The 15,043-nt window shown below is 32.7% G+C and overlaps 1 protein-coding gene across 7 annotated transcripts in view; it reads left to right on the plus strand.

Annotated features, from left to right (window-relative positions):
• The window catches only part of Togaram1 (TOG array regulator of axonemal microtubules 1), an 88,098-nt gene that overhangs the window by 35,094 nt on the left and 37,961 nt on the right, over positions 1-15,043 (plus strand). For 4 of the 7 annotated variants that reach the window (XM_047539628.1, XM_047539630.1, XM_047539633.1 and 1 more), the window contains exons 3-7: positions 2,156-2,290; positions 5,604-5,918; positions 8,251-8,513; positions 11,131-11,363; positions 14,599-14,699. In XM_047539628.1, the coding sequence (XP_047395584.1) occupies positions 2,156-2,290; positions 5,604-5,918; positions 8,251-8,513; positions 11,131-11,363; positions 14,599-14,699 (1,047 nt within the window). The remainder of the gene's footprint in view (positions 1-2,155; positions 2,291-5,603; positions 5,919-8,250; positions 8,514-11,130; positions 11,364-14,598; positions 14,700-15,043) is intronic. The other 3 variants (XM_047539629.1, XM_047539631.1, XM_047539632.1) reach the window with 2 other exon arrangements.

Genomic DNA, 15,043 nt, shown 5'->3' on the forward strand with positions numbered 1-15,043 from the left:
GTAGAAGTGTATGGGACATGTTTGAGAAAGATTAATGAGTCTAGTATGCCTGGAATGAAATGAGTAAGAGGAAGACAAGTAAAAATTAAAGAAATGATAGGGGTCCTTTTTTTTTTTTTTTTTTTTGTGGTGCTGGGGATTGAACCTAGGGCCTTTATGCTTACAAGGCAAGCATGCTACCAACTGAGCTATATCCCCAACCCTAAAATTTACTCTTAATGAGAGGCATTTTAAAGAAAGAAGTGACATCACTTGCTTTTTTGTTTTCCAAGCTCAGTTTGGATGTTATATTTTAAATAAATGTAATGAGGACACAGGCAAAAATGGAGAACTGACTAAGAGTCCCTTGTCATGATCCTGGTTAGAGTTGATGGAAACTTTCACCAGGATAGCAATGAATGCAGTGAAAAATGATTGGCTTCTGATTATATGTCAGAGGTAGAGTTGACATGATTTGCTAGTGGATTGGATATGGAGTGTGAGGAAGAAGAATCAAAAATGTTTTAAGAATGTTCTGCTAGAGCAACTGGAAAGATGTTTAATTGCCTAAGTGTTGCAGAAAGTAAATATTACCATGGTAGTTCAGAGGACATGGTCACATCTATGGGCCATATCAGATAGAAAAGTCATTTGTGATTCATATGGTACAAGTAGTTAGAAGAAAGCTATGAGGAGCATGAAGATTTATGTTAGGAATGGACTTAAGATATTCTGAGAGCTGGGGATATAGCACAGTTTGTAGAGTGCTTGCCTCACATACCAAGACCCTGGGTTCAATCCCCAGCACCACACACACACACACACACAAAAAGAATAATATTCTTGGAGTTGTCAAGGCAAGATTCATTTTAGATGGTGAAAGATAAATTGGGATATGAGGAACCCTTGAATGCTCAAAAATTTGAACTTATATTTGTAACATTTATGTTTATATTGAACTGATATTTGTAGGACTTAAGGAACAATGGAGATTTTCTTTTATTATTAAGAAAAAGAAACTAGAGCAGCAAGGCTGTAAGCAGTATAGGAAAGAATAACTAGGAAGATATGATATTTTAATATAAAAGATAAAGAAGGAGAATAGAAAAGGGTTTCAAGATTTAGTCTCCAGGGCCTGGGATTAATGCTTAGCGGTAGAGCACTTGCCTAGCATGTGTGAGTCACAGGGTTTGATCCTCAGTACCACATTAAAAAAAAAAAAAAAAAAAAAAGAATAAATAAAATAAAGGTATTATTTCCATCTACAACTAAAAATATATTTAAAAAGAAAAGTCTATAAAGATATCCAGAAGGAAAGAATACTTTCCCTTGGAAAAAGAACAATTAAAAAAACAAAGATTTAGTCTTACAAAAATGAGACATTAGGGTAATCACACTGCTATGATTTTTCCTGTGTATGTTAATAAATTTGTATTCTTTTTTCTATCAAAAAAAGAAAAATGGAAGTGTGTTGACAAAATGATACCAGAGGGAAGGTAAAATGGTGTAGAAGGTAAAATAACATTTATTCAGTATCCAAATTCTATCATTTCTGGAAATTTCGGACAAAGTTCACACATAGTATTCAGTATCTTGGAGAATGTATAGACCTTTATGCAATAAAATCCCATAGTATTTTCAAACAGAAATAAAATGTCTGGATGAATTTAGAAACTATACGAATGCTATGTGTTATATTAGGAAAGAAAACGAGAGTTCTGCGGTAGGAACATTTTTGGGTAGTAAGCATACTTAAGATACCAGGAGGAAGTGGAGGCAGGTCTCGAGAAACATGCCATGGTGAGAAAAGGGAGAGATTAGGAAGAAATTGCCTTTGTGTATGTTCTTCAAAATACTTTTCCTATGTAAATTTACGATTACACAAATGGTATGCCTTTACTCCATGTACAAACAGATAAACAACATGTATCCCATTTGTTTACAATTAAAAAAAAAAACTTTTTCTTTTTCTGTTCTGTCCTTTTAAACCCCTGCCACTACTCAAGATTTGCCCATACCAAAAGCTTTCTCCCTTTTTTGCTTGCCTTGATTCACTGTACTTTTCACTATTTTTTTCTCACAGAAGTACACCAACATTTGATGTATTCATGAAATAAAGCTTACTTTTTTTTTTTTTTTTAAACTTTTGTGTTTATTCACCTCTTTCCTTCAAAAGGTACTACTGGGACTCATCAGACAAATCTTCCTGGGAAATGTGGACAACTTGGATTTTCACAGATATGTGGTAAAACTGGCAGTGTGGATTCTGACTTACAGTTCCTGGGGACAAATAACACTCATCCAGATAAAGGTAAAGTTCCAGATTTATTTGGAAACAAATAATCTATAAATATTAATGATTTCCAATACTAGCTTATGTTATTTTGTATAATTTTACTCATTACAAAAAAGGAAAGATATGTTATATTTTAATAACAATTTTTAATGATTCTTACCTAAAATATTAGATTTTGTTATAACTAATAACTGATTAAAATAAAAAATTTAGGCCAAGCACAGTGGCTCATGCCTATAATCCCAGCGACTCGGGAGGCTGAGACAGGAGGATTGGGAGTTCAAAGCCAGCCTCAGCAAAAGTGAGATGCTAAGCAACTTAGTGAGACCCTATTTCTAAATTAAATATAAAATAGGGCTGCAGATGTGGCTTAGTGGTCAAGTGCCCCTGAGTTCAATCCCCAGTGCCCTCCTAAAATAAATAAATAAATAAACAGCTTAGAAACTTATAATGGAAAAGAGCATTTTAATGCCAAGTAACTGAAAATAACATTATTCATTAAATAGTACTAGATTAAGATAATTATTTCCACAACAGCTTTAAAATTTAAGGTTATTAGAAATTATTATGTATACTGTTAGGAACTATATCTTCCTAACAAGCTATTATTTCAGCAAAGAAACAAGATACAGAAGAAAAGGAAGGATTTGAGACTGGTTGTGTCAATCATATGAATTTTGAGATAACATATTTTAAAGTTCCTTGCTAATTAATAGCTTTAACAATTATTCTGTAGAGATAGGATCAAATTAAATATTTCTAGAAAAATTTTTTTTCTTTTTCGGGGTGATTGAGAATATATCATGGCCTACACATAAGCTGGTAAGTGCTCTACCACTTAGTGATTACCCTCAACCCTCTAGAAGTGTTCCACCCCCATATCCCTGGTACTAGGAATTGAACCCAAGGGTACTCTACCATTGAGCCCTTTATACTTTTTAGCTTTGAGACTGGTTTTGCTAGGTTGCCCAAATTGACCTTGAACTTGCTGTCCTCCTATGTCAGCCTCCCAAGTACCTGGGATTATAGACATGCACCACTGTGCCAGCTCAAATATTTTAAATTTTGTTGAATGTCTTCTAGTAAAACTTTTTGAGTCAGAACAATATGCTTCTATATTTGTTATGGAAAATAAATGATCATATGAAATCAATAAGAAGATTTAGTTAATAAAGGACTTATATTTTAGCGTACTTCTCACCATACACCCCAAAGAGCTAGATGACTTCATAAATTTTTTTTCTTTTTTTTTTTTTTTTTTTTTGTGTGGTGCTGGGGATTGAACCCAGGGCCCGCAAGCACTCTACCAACTGAGCTATATCCCCAGCCCGACTTATTAAATTTTTTCTTTGTTATGTTAATTCACACAACAATAGATTAGTTCATCCTTCTTAATGATACTAAATCTAACTCTGAAATATTTCTGAGACTCCTGTTTAGTAGAAGCCAAGAGGATTTGCTGTGTTGTTTCTGTTTAGGCCATAGATACCTCCACTCTTAGTGTTTTGTCAGATCTGTGTAGCAACTCTGGTTTTCTATAACCTTTCAATATATATTTGAGCAGGAAGTACAAAGGGATATCATGTTACTTCTCAGTGTAATAGAATTTAACTTAACTAAACATTCTCTCAGGACTGCTACATCTTGACTGATGTTCCCCATAGGATCTCTGAAGGACCTGGGGAATGGATGCCAAATCATATACATGTTCTCATCCCAATTTTAAATGTTGTAATGCTCCCAATATTGGTGTATGTTACATGGTATATTTATAGACATAAAAAAGATCTGGGGCTGGGGAGATAGCTCAGCTGGTAGAGTACTTGTCTCGCAAGCACAAAGCCCTGAGTTCGATCCCCAGTACCACAAAAAAAAAAAAAAAGGTAAAAAAGATCTGGGGGCCATGGCTGTAGTTCAGTGGTAGAGCACTTGTCTAGCATGTGTAGCATGTGTGAGGCATTGGGTTCAATCCTCAGCACCACATAAATATAAATAAATGTGTCCATGTACAGTAAAAATTTTTTAAAAATCTGATGTTTGATTTATTTGTAAGAAAATATTTTTTTAATTGTAAGAAATATTTTTAAATCACCTAAAATGTGTAATGAAACACTGCCCCAAGAGCATCAGGAACTATTAATAAAGTACTATAATGGAAATCAGGGAACTGAAAGTTTTTATTTTATATGTAAATCTAAAACTACCTAAGTCTCCATTTCCACCCAAATAAGGTTTTGATAGAAGTAGAGGTCTTAACCATGACAGATTTGAATTAAAAATTGAATGATATATAGTCATGATATATCTTGATATAGGTCTTCAAAATTATTTGTTTCATTTACAGTGTATGCAGTATAAGGCTAGGTCTTTTGTCACGTAAAATCATCTTTAAAACATTAAGGGAAAATTGAAGGGAGCCCTTAAAAGATTACAAATGGTAGTTTATATTCATTGAGGAGCAAGAAGAAAATACTAATAAAAGGGAAGAAAAAAATAATAAACAAATAAAGAACAAAAAAGAAGATAGTAGAATTAAAACCAAACATTAATAATTACTCTAAATATGAATGGATAGGATTTACCATTTAAATTATGGAGATCAGAAATGATTGATTGATTGTGGTACTAGGAAGTGAACCCAGGGGTGTTTTGCCAGTGAGGTACATCCATAATCCTTTTTATTTTTTATTTTGGGACAGGGTCTTGCTAAATTGCCCAGGCTGATCTCAAACTTGTGATTCTTCTGCCTCACCCTCCCAACTTGCTGGGATTACAGGTGTGCACCACCACGCCTGGCCAGATTTTTATTTTTTATTGAAATGCCATTTTTAAGAGCCACATCTAAAATACATCAATATAGACTGGGAAAAGGTAAATCATGGGAAATAGTCTCAAAGAAAAGCAGACGTAAATGTTGATGATAGGGAGAATATGCACACTAAACCTAAAACCATTTTTAGCACTAGAGTATCCTTGCAATGAGAAAAAGAACAATTGCCTAAGAAGACAGAACTTTTCTGTGTGTGTGTGTGTGTGTGTGTGTGTGTGTGTGCACGCACACGCAACATATATATGTGTGTGTGTATGTATATATAATTTGACAAGGAGAAAATAAATATGCAAAGGGTAGACAGTTTTAATACCATAAGGAAATTTGGAATTAAAGATTCAAAATAGTTGAACACAAATTAAATTAGATCTTTACCTCATACCGTACAAAAATACAAATACCTGAGTGGGCTGAAAATCTTAATGCAAAAAGAAAAAAAAAATTTAAACCCTGAGATGTGTATGTATAAATAACACATTTTCTTTTGCTTTGTTACAGTATATGTTAGCCTAAATTTTGGCAGTAAGACCCAGCAAACATTCAGTAGTCAAACAGAGCGTACTTCATCATACTCTGGTCCTGGTCCAAATCCAAATCCAGGAGGCTTCATCCTTCCATCCTATCCTCTCTCATCACCTCGAACTAGTCCTAAGCACACATCTCCTCTTACTGTATCTCCGAAGAGGTCTCAAGATAATTCTGTTAATTTCTCAAATTCCTGGCCTCTTAAAACCTTTGAAGGACTATCAAAGCCAAGTCCACAGAAAAAACTCATCAGCCAAAAACCATCTGACCCTACAGGTAGATTTGATGGTAAAAATCAGTACTTTGTTTAAATTTATTTGTGTGTTTAAATTAGTACTTTGGTGTTAATATATAAGGTTATTAGATCTTTAAGAGCTGATAAATTATGTTTTCTCTGAATTAGTTAATATTTTGGAAAATAATTACAGTGTATTTAATAGATCAAATATATGTAATATCAAATTCAGTTGGAATGATCATTTCTTTTCTTATTGTCACTTAAAAAATCCCTTCTTAGAACCAGGCAGTTAATAATGAATAATGTATATTGCCTCAGAGCCTACTAATAAATTTTAGCATCAACTATAAAATATCATTCATATTATTCACTATAATTAATATTCATCATTCATTTTTCAACATTTATTGGATGCTTATTATATACCAAAATTATTTTGAATAGTTGTTTTCTTTTAATTGTTAGAAACTAAAAAATTCTTTTTTTTAATTTTTAAATTTATTTATTTATTTATTTTTATTGTAAACAAATGGGATACATCTTGTTTCTGTTTGTACATGGAATAAAGGCATACCATTTGTGTAATCATAAATTTACATAGGGTAATGTTGTTTGATTCATTCTGTTATTTTTTCCCTTCCCCCTCACCCTTCCCACCCCTCTTTTCCCTCTGTACAGTCCTTCCTTCCTCCATTCTTGCCACCCTCCCTAACCCTAACCCTAAACCTAACCCTAACCCTAACCCTAAACCTAACACTAACCCCTCCAACCCCCCATTATGTGTCATCATCCGCTTATCAGCAAGATCATTCGTCCTTTGATTTTTTTGAGATTGGCTTATCTCACTTAGCATGATATTCTCCAATTTCATCCATTTGCCTGCAAATGCCATAATCTTATCATTCTTTATGATGGAGTAATGTTCCATTGTATATATATATGCCACAATTTCTTTATCCATTCATCAATTGAAGGACATCTAGGGTTTTTTTTAGTAATATCCCACTTTGTAATCTTGAAATTAGCATATAAATTCATTCAAGACAAATCTAGTCTCAAAAAATCAGTTAAAGGTATACCCTATACCCTATATGCTTTTCTGTCTCAAGCCACTGAGGTAAAGTGATCTACCTTTACCCCATAACACCAATGTTCCAGTTTATAACCATAGTCAATTTATTGCATAATTTAGTTAATTGTATCACTTTTTCTTAACACTGAACCTTCATTCCCTTCTAGTAATTTTTTGTCTTCTCTGTAAAGTCAAATATTATATTAAAATTTTGTTCCATAAGCCAGGCATGGTGGTACATGCTATAATCCCAGTAGTGTAGGAGACAGACAGAATTGCAAGTTCAAAGCCAGCCTCAGTAACTTAGTGAGGCCCTAAGCAATTTAGCAACACCCTGTCTCAAAATAAAATATAAAAAGGGCTAGAGATGTGTCTCAGAGGTGAAGCACCCCTGGGTTCAATTGCTGGTACAAAAAAAAAAAAGTGTGTTTAATAAATCAAATGTATATAATATAAAATTCAGTTGAAATGATCATTTCTTTTCTTATATTACCACTTCATAATTCTTTTTCAGAACCAGGCAAACAATGGTGCTTTGTAATGGACATGACCAGCCTATGTTGCCTAACTTTGGTCTTCTGGTGTAGCTCTGATACAGGGCTTGCCAAGCATGTGGAAAGCCCTGAATTTGATTCCTGAACAACACTAGTGAATCTTTCTACAGCTTATTCTCCCAGTGCCCAGTATTACTGCTTTACGGATACTAATCATTCAGATATTGCTTATATAATTAGATCATACCAGAAAAGCAGCCCTTCTAGCTTATTTTGAACTTTATCATAACAGATACTAGTCATGACTTGTGTGAACATAAATGACAATTTAACATGGTTTGTTTAATTATTTTTATGTAATATAAAAAATTTCAAGTGGCTCATTTTTGTTATATTCATTAAGGGATGGTACAGTGATAATTTTATTTCATCTCATTTTATTTATTTTGGTTCCATCCACTTACTGGCAGATACCATAATTTCATTATTTTTTATAGCTGAATAATATTCCATTGTGTATATATACCAAGTTTTCTTTATCCAGTCATCTGTTGAAGGGCACTAGGTTGGTTCCCTAGCTTGGCTACTGTGAATTGAACTGCTATTAACTTTGATGTGGCTACATCACTGTAGTGTGCTCATTTTAAGTACTTTGGGTATAAGCATCAGTGTGCTTATTTTAAGTACTTTGGGTATAAGGAGTGGTATAACTGGGTCAAATGGTGAGGTGCCATTTTGTTTAAAAACACTGTATTCCAATCATTTGTGACTATAACTCCTTTTCTGGAAAAAATAAAATACATATTTTTCATGCAGGAGAAAATTCTCAAGAAAAATCTACTCCAGTTCAACTTATACCTGCCTTGGTGAGATCACCGTCTTCCCGACGAGGCCTAAATGGGACAAAGCCTGTCCCTCCTATACCAAGAGGAATAAACATTTTGCCTGATAAAGCTGATTTAAGCACAGTGGGACACAAAAAAAAGGAACCTGATGATATCTGGAAGAATGAGAAAGATAGTCTTACAATTGATCTTTCGGAATTAAATTTCAGGGATAAAGATTTGGATCAAGAAGAGGTTAGAACCATGTATCATTTTTAATAATTTAAAAATATTTACAATTTATATAGTGTTATAGTTGCAGGAAAAATATTAAGTACTTTTTATCCCACACTCTTTCTTATTTGTAAAAATATTTCATTTTCTTACTGAAAATGTGAAGATACAGTGAATTATTAGGAAGAAAATTCATCACACCAGATGACTACCCAGAATAATTTATTGTTCACACTAATGTATTTCCTACCAGTACTTTTTCTATGCATACGTTACTCCTTTTGCATTAAAATTATGAATAATATAGCAATACATTACTGATTATTCTCAATGAACAATTTATCATATTTCTTTCCTGTTTTTGAATGAATAAAATAAAACATAGTTCCCTTCCCAATCCAATTTCTCCCTCTTCTTCACCAGAGGCAATTACTATTACCATTAATTCATGTTTTATGTGTTTTTGTAGTTTTCATATATTTATTGATGGTACATTAATATAATTAATTTTGTCCTATTAATAGTCTTTGGCTATGGCAAACAATGCTGCAGTCGATATCTTTTTTTTTGGTAGTGTGGAATTAAACCCACGACCTTATGCATGCAAGGCAGGTACCCTACCAACTGAGCTATATCCCCAGCCCCAGTGGATATTCTTGAGCCTCAACTTTGTGCATATGCACAAATTTTTGTCATTATTAAATTGAGATCATATTATATATTCATCTTGAATTTTAGTTCAGTCCATTTATGCTATAAAAATGTTGCCCATATGTTAACATGCTAAGTATGTCAGAAGGAATGTGATTGCTGTATTTCTTTGGATTCAGAGTATTATTTTGATAGATATCTCCTTTTTATCATTTTAGTTTGCCTGATTTCATGTCAAAATATGAAATGGTTTTGCATTGTATATATAAAAAGAAACTCTTAAGTTATGATTTCATGATATTATTTTAGTCTGTTTATAAGATGTAAGCATCATATACTGATAGTTTGCTTAATAATAAAACAGTAAATTTGTATGCATATTCATTTTAAAAATATGTCATGTTAAGAATGCATGAAATTAATGTCTAAAGTGCCCCAACTCATTGTATTTCAGTAGTGCTAGGAGGGAATTTATTTGAAGGAAGAAACATGTTAAAGGCATTGTCTTACATGGCTTATGAATTTCACCTGAATCCTATATATCCTTGCATTGTTTTTGTGTATATTAAAATTAACCCTTTTTCTTTTAGTGGATAATTGAAAGGTAAATTTTTTGTATGTAATTATTAGTAAACACAGGATGACACTATTTTTAGACAATCTTTCAAGCTTTTAGTAGGGAGGCAGCCCTACTGATGAATCAAGTAGTGTAATTGCTTAAAGTGACCTATCCTGCCCATTAGTTGCTAATATGGCACTTATCTATTGTTTTGAATGGGTCACTGTTTATCTTGTTTGATGTAAGTTGACTTTTAAAAAAGGCATTAAGCATTTTATGGATTAGAATAGTATTCTTGTGTCACAAAAGAAAGTATATCAAGCAACTTTTACTTCTATATGCATTTGTATATTGAAATTGATATTTTATAGTATGTTATATATATTGATATATTTTATAGTATTTAATATATCAAACACTTTCACTTTTATTACTTCACTTAATCTTCACAGTATCTCCCTGAGTTAAGCAAAGCGCCATCTATTTTGGTTTTATTTGTGTGTATTTGTTACTGTTTGGTTTTTGGAAGAGGCTCAGAGATGTTTTGTGTCTATACTTTGTATAGGTCAAGGTTTAAGTGATAGGGCTAGAATTCAAGTCCAGGTCACTTAACTCCAAATTCATTGTTTTTTGTTTTGTTTTGTTTTATTTTGTTTTTGTTTCTCACCATTCTGTACTGCAGTAAGTTCATTAAGTGATTTGTTGAACCTAACATTCAAGTGTGAATAATAATTCAAATGTTAATAAGTATATGGACATTTTCATTACTTGAAGGCAGAACTTTTCATTAAATGCTTAACCTTGTGAATTAAAATATAAAAGCGGTTACGTACTTCTGGATTTCTTAATTGGTTCAGTTCTATTCTTAGCCTTAATGTGTTAGGTTTTTTATCATTTCTGTCCTGCATTTCTAAAAATGTTAGCTTTAGAAGTTCTGTACTATGATTTGTTTTCTAAACTCTTAACACGTATAAGCTAGATATAAACATCAGACTTTAGAAAACTGCTTACCTTTTGTTAACCTTCTTCTGGAATTTGTAAGTAGCTACATCAGCATACCAGTGAGCTAAGATTAGCTGTATCTCTCTAACTTTAACTCAAATATCTACCTTCTGATTCAGTGATTTGTTAAGTAATTGAATTAACACCATACATTTAGACTTGTGCTGGCTGGCAAAAAAATCATGGTGAATAATAACAAATTCTTCCTCTCAAGGAACTTACAACTTAGGAGGATGTTTATTAATATCCAAATGACGAACTCTGTTTTTATACTGTGCATATGTAGTAGCATTCATCTCATTAGTATGAGATTGAAGGGTGTCTAGCTAGGTATAATTAATGGAATTTAAAATCTAAGGATAACTATTACTAACATAAGGGGTTCATACTAATCTTGCAAAGTTAATTGGTTTTGTTTTCTCTTAGATGCAGAACTCTCTTAGGTCTCTTCGTAATAGTGCAGCTAAGAAAAGAGCAAAATTGAGTGGTAGCACTTCTGATATTGAAAGTCCTGATTCTGCAATGAAGCTTGATTTGAACATGGACTCCCCATCTCGATCTTCCTCTCCAAACATCAGCTCTTACAGTGAAAGTGGAGTTTACAGCCAAGAATCCTTGACTTCTTCTCTGTCTACAACTCCCCAGGGAAAGAGAATAATGTACATATGTTAAACAATATTCATCTGTGATTTGTGATCTAGATCCCCTAACATTATGTTTGCAAAAAATTTAAAAATATTTTTTCTTTTTTGTTTTTAAGATACTTCTAAAATCCAGTGGGAAAGTCTACCTTCATAGCTTTCATTTGGAGTGTGTGTGAAAAAGAAACACAACTCCAGCTGTAATCTGGAGTACATAAATTATATAGGCCTATTCCCAAAGCCCCAGTTGTTCTTCCTAACATTTATCTTACTACTCTTTATACTTCTGTATCATTTTTTTTCTTTTGCCCGTTAAATGACTGCTTTCATTTTAAACTCAGCACCAATTTCCTCTAATTTGTGAATGAGATCTGCCCAGCTGAATCTCACTGTTTTCTTATTTTGTTATTTCCCTTTTCTTTTTTCCTCAGGACTCCATACCATCCTTTCCATAACTTTGTCAGAAGTCTCTCTATTTATAACAGTAGTGCTAGAATTAGAGTCCTGGTTACCCACAAAAGTAGTAGTATTATTTTGAGCATAACAATTGAACCAACTTTTCCATATCATCTCTACAACCTGAGACTTAAACAGTAATCCTTTCCTGATTTCTGGCATCTTGGTGATCCTATTGTAAAATTTGAGAGAATGCCTTCTCTATTTATTTTAGACAAAAAAAAAAAAAAAAAAAAAAAAAGAGTAGAATTGCTACAGCATAGGTAGATATATTTTTAACATGAGTAACTACAAAACAGTTTTCTGGGCTGGGGAGATAGCTCAGCTGGTGGAGTGCTTACCTCACAAGCACAAGGCCCTGAGTTCAATCCCCAGTACTGCAAAAAAAAAAAAAAAAAAAAACAGTTTTCCAAAATGGTTGTATGATTTTAGCGTCAGCAATGTGTGAGAGTTATACTTGTTTCACATTATTACTAACATTTTATGTTGTCAGTTCTTTATTTTATTTCAATTTTAACCTGAATCTTGTTTATATACAGCTATTAGAAGTAAATATTTGAAATTAAATTAAAATTATTTTCACGTCAGTGAACTGGAGCCTCTGACAAATATAGGTAGAGATTGCATAATCAAAGAAGAGATGGTGTTTTAATAACTTTAATACAAATAGGAATTATTTTTCAGCAATTCAAAGAATTAAACTGAAATTTTGTGTCCTAGTCTTAGAAATATCTTCTCTCATGAATTTCTCCTTCACAGTTTAAACTTAAATAAAGAAATACTTGTGCTTAGAAATTTTTTTTCTAACTGGAAATATTTAACTTTTAGACCTAAAGTCCTTCCTTTATCTTCCATGAAGATGAAACTAAATATTGTGTACTTATGCAGTTGCAATATCATGTAAATAATTTGAAACCTATTTGGGAAATAAAGTTGACTTTATAAAATTGCACCACTTAAAATTCAGTATTTCCTACATTGTCTCAAAGAGTTATTCTCTTCAAATGTTAAATTATGTAAGAAGGAAGTTCACCACATCCTCATTTATGGACTGAATTTTTTTTTCCTGGAACCAGGGATTGAAACCAGGGGTGCTTAACCATTGCACACCTCCCTGCCCTTTTTATTTTTTATTTGAGATAGGATTTCACCAGGTTGCTTAGGGCCTCATTAAATTGCTAAGGCTGACTTTGAATTTGAGATCTTCTTGCTTCTACCTCCTCAGCCACTGGGATTACAGGTGCATGCCACGGCGTCTGGCTGACTGAATTACTTTTTATGAATTTAGGATTTCCACATCTATCTGACTTAGAATAATTATTCTTAACCAGCGTGCAGCCTTCATTAAGAGACATGGCCAAAAGCCAGGTGCACAGCTGTACCCCTGTGATGCCAGTGATTCAAGGCTGAGGCAGGAGGATCAAAAGTTTGAGACCAGCCTCAACAATTTATTGAGACCCTGTATCAAAATAAAAAGAGAAAAAAAAAAAAAAAAAAGAGTCATGACCAAAGAAAACCACTACTAACTAATGCAAGACTTTTATCACTACTAACTAATGCAAGACTTTTATCTTTAGGTGAACTGTGAAGGAAAAGTTGTTGAATGCACTCAATAAAATGTATATTTCAAATTTATACTAGAGAATTTACTCTTTCAAAATATTTAACACTGATTTCTCACCAAGCCCCATGATATTTCAATCCCCAGCACAAGGCCCTGGGTTCAATCCCCAGCACTGCAAAAAAAAAAAAAAAAAAAAACCCAAGCCCCATGATAAATATGCCTACTCAACTACTAATTGAAATTCTTTGTAAAATCTCTTGATTATAATATCCATTACTGGTGTATGATATTATAATTATTCTTGAGTTAATATCCTTTAATAGTGAAAGTTTGATTTCTTTATTAAATAAAACAAATATCAGGAAAGTATAGCAATAAATAGTCTTAAAGATATATCAAAGTGCCTACATGCATTCTGCTGTCATGTATAACTAATTGAAACAAATCTTTAAAAATTAGAAAAATATATAATCTTTAAAAAGTAATATTTGGGCTGGGTGTGGTCATGCACACCTGTAATCCCAGCCACTTGGGAGGCTGAGGTAGGAGGATGGAGAGTTCAAAGACATCCTCAGTAAAAGTGAGGCGCTAAGCAACTCAGTGAGACCCTGTCTCTAAATAAAATACAAAACAGAATGTGACTCAGTGGTTGAGAGCCCCTGAGTTCAATCCCCAGTAAGCCTTCCCCTACAATACAAAAAAAAAAAAAAAAAAAAAAAAACAGTAATAATTGCAAGCTCACTTGTTGCTGATCTCTTGTTTATAAGATAGTCAATTCTCTATTTTTGCCCTAGGTAGGATGGTAGATAGTGTGTTAGATAATTAGGAGACAATTTGATTTGGTTTTGGAATAGATTAATGGATCAGTTTTTTTAGACTTAGCCAGTGATAATGCAGTACAATTCGATGAGTCATTTCCTGTGACAGTCTTCTCATGAATGAAGAATGAGCCATGTGTTAAAAAGGTTGGCAGTTTAGAACTGGAGATATAGCTCAGTTGGTAGAGTGCTCATAAATACAAGGCCCTGGGTTCAATCTCCAGCACTGCAAAAAAAAAAAAAAAAGGTGGAAGTTTAAAAGATGAACTAATGGTAGTAGCCATTATTTTTCATACTCCTTTACTGCCTAATTATCTAAAAGTTTATTGAGTTAATAAAAGAATAGAAAATATGTTATCTGAGTATTGGACAACTATAAATCAAATGTTTATGGAATTATTTTGTTTCATTGTAGGTCAGACATATTTCCAACATTTGGATCAAAACCTTGTCCAACAAGACTTTCTTCTGCAAAGAATAAAAACTCTCATATTGCTGAACAAAGCCCCAGTGCAGGTATTCTATGAATGTTTTATAAACATGATTTATAAAATGTATGATTTTTAAATGATGTCAAAAATGATAGCAAGTAATTTCAGATTTAGAATTTTTGTTGTTATCAATTACAAGTAAATTATTTAAAACTCCTTAAAAGGCTATTTAGGCAAGGGTAAATGTTATATTATTTTTGAAAGAAAAATATTTATCTATCTGAATCATTAATTTCTTTCTAAGTCCATAGATATACCTATGCCTGGCTCCCCCACCCAGACACTTGAAAATTTAGTTGTTATGAATTGATACCTGACTGTCAGAATTTTGAGCGCTTTTAGATGATTCTAATGCACAACATAGAAAAC

This window comes from Sciurus carolinensis, chromosome 2 (assembly GCF_902686445.1).
Source record: "Sciurus carolinensis chromosome 2, mSciCar1.2, whole genome shotgun sequence".
Lineage (NCBI taxonomy): Eukaryota > Metazoa > Chordata > Mammalia > Rodentia > Sciuridae > Sciurus > Sciurus carolinensis.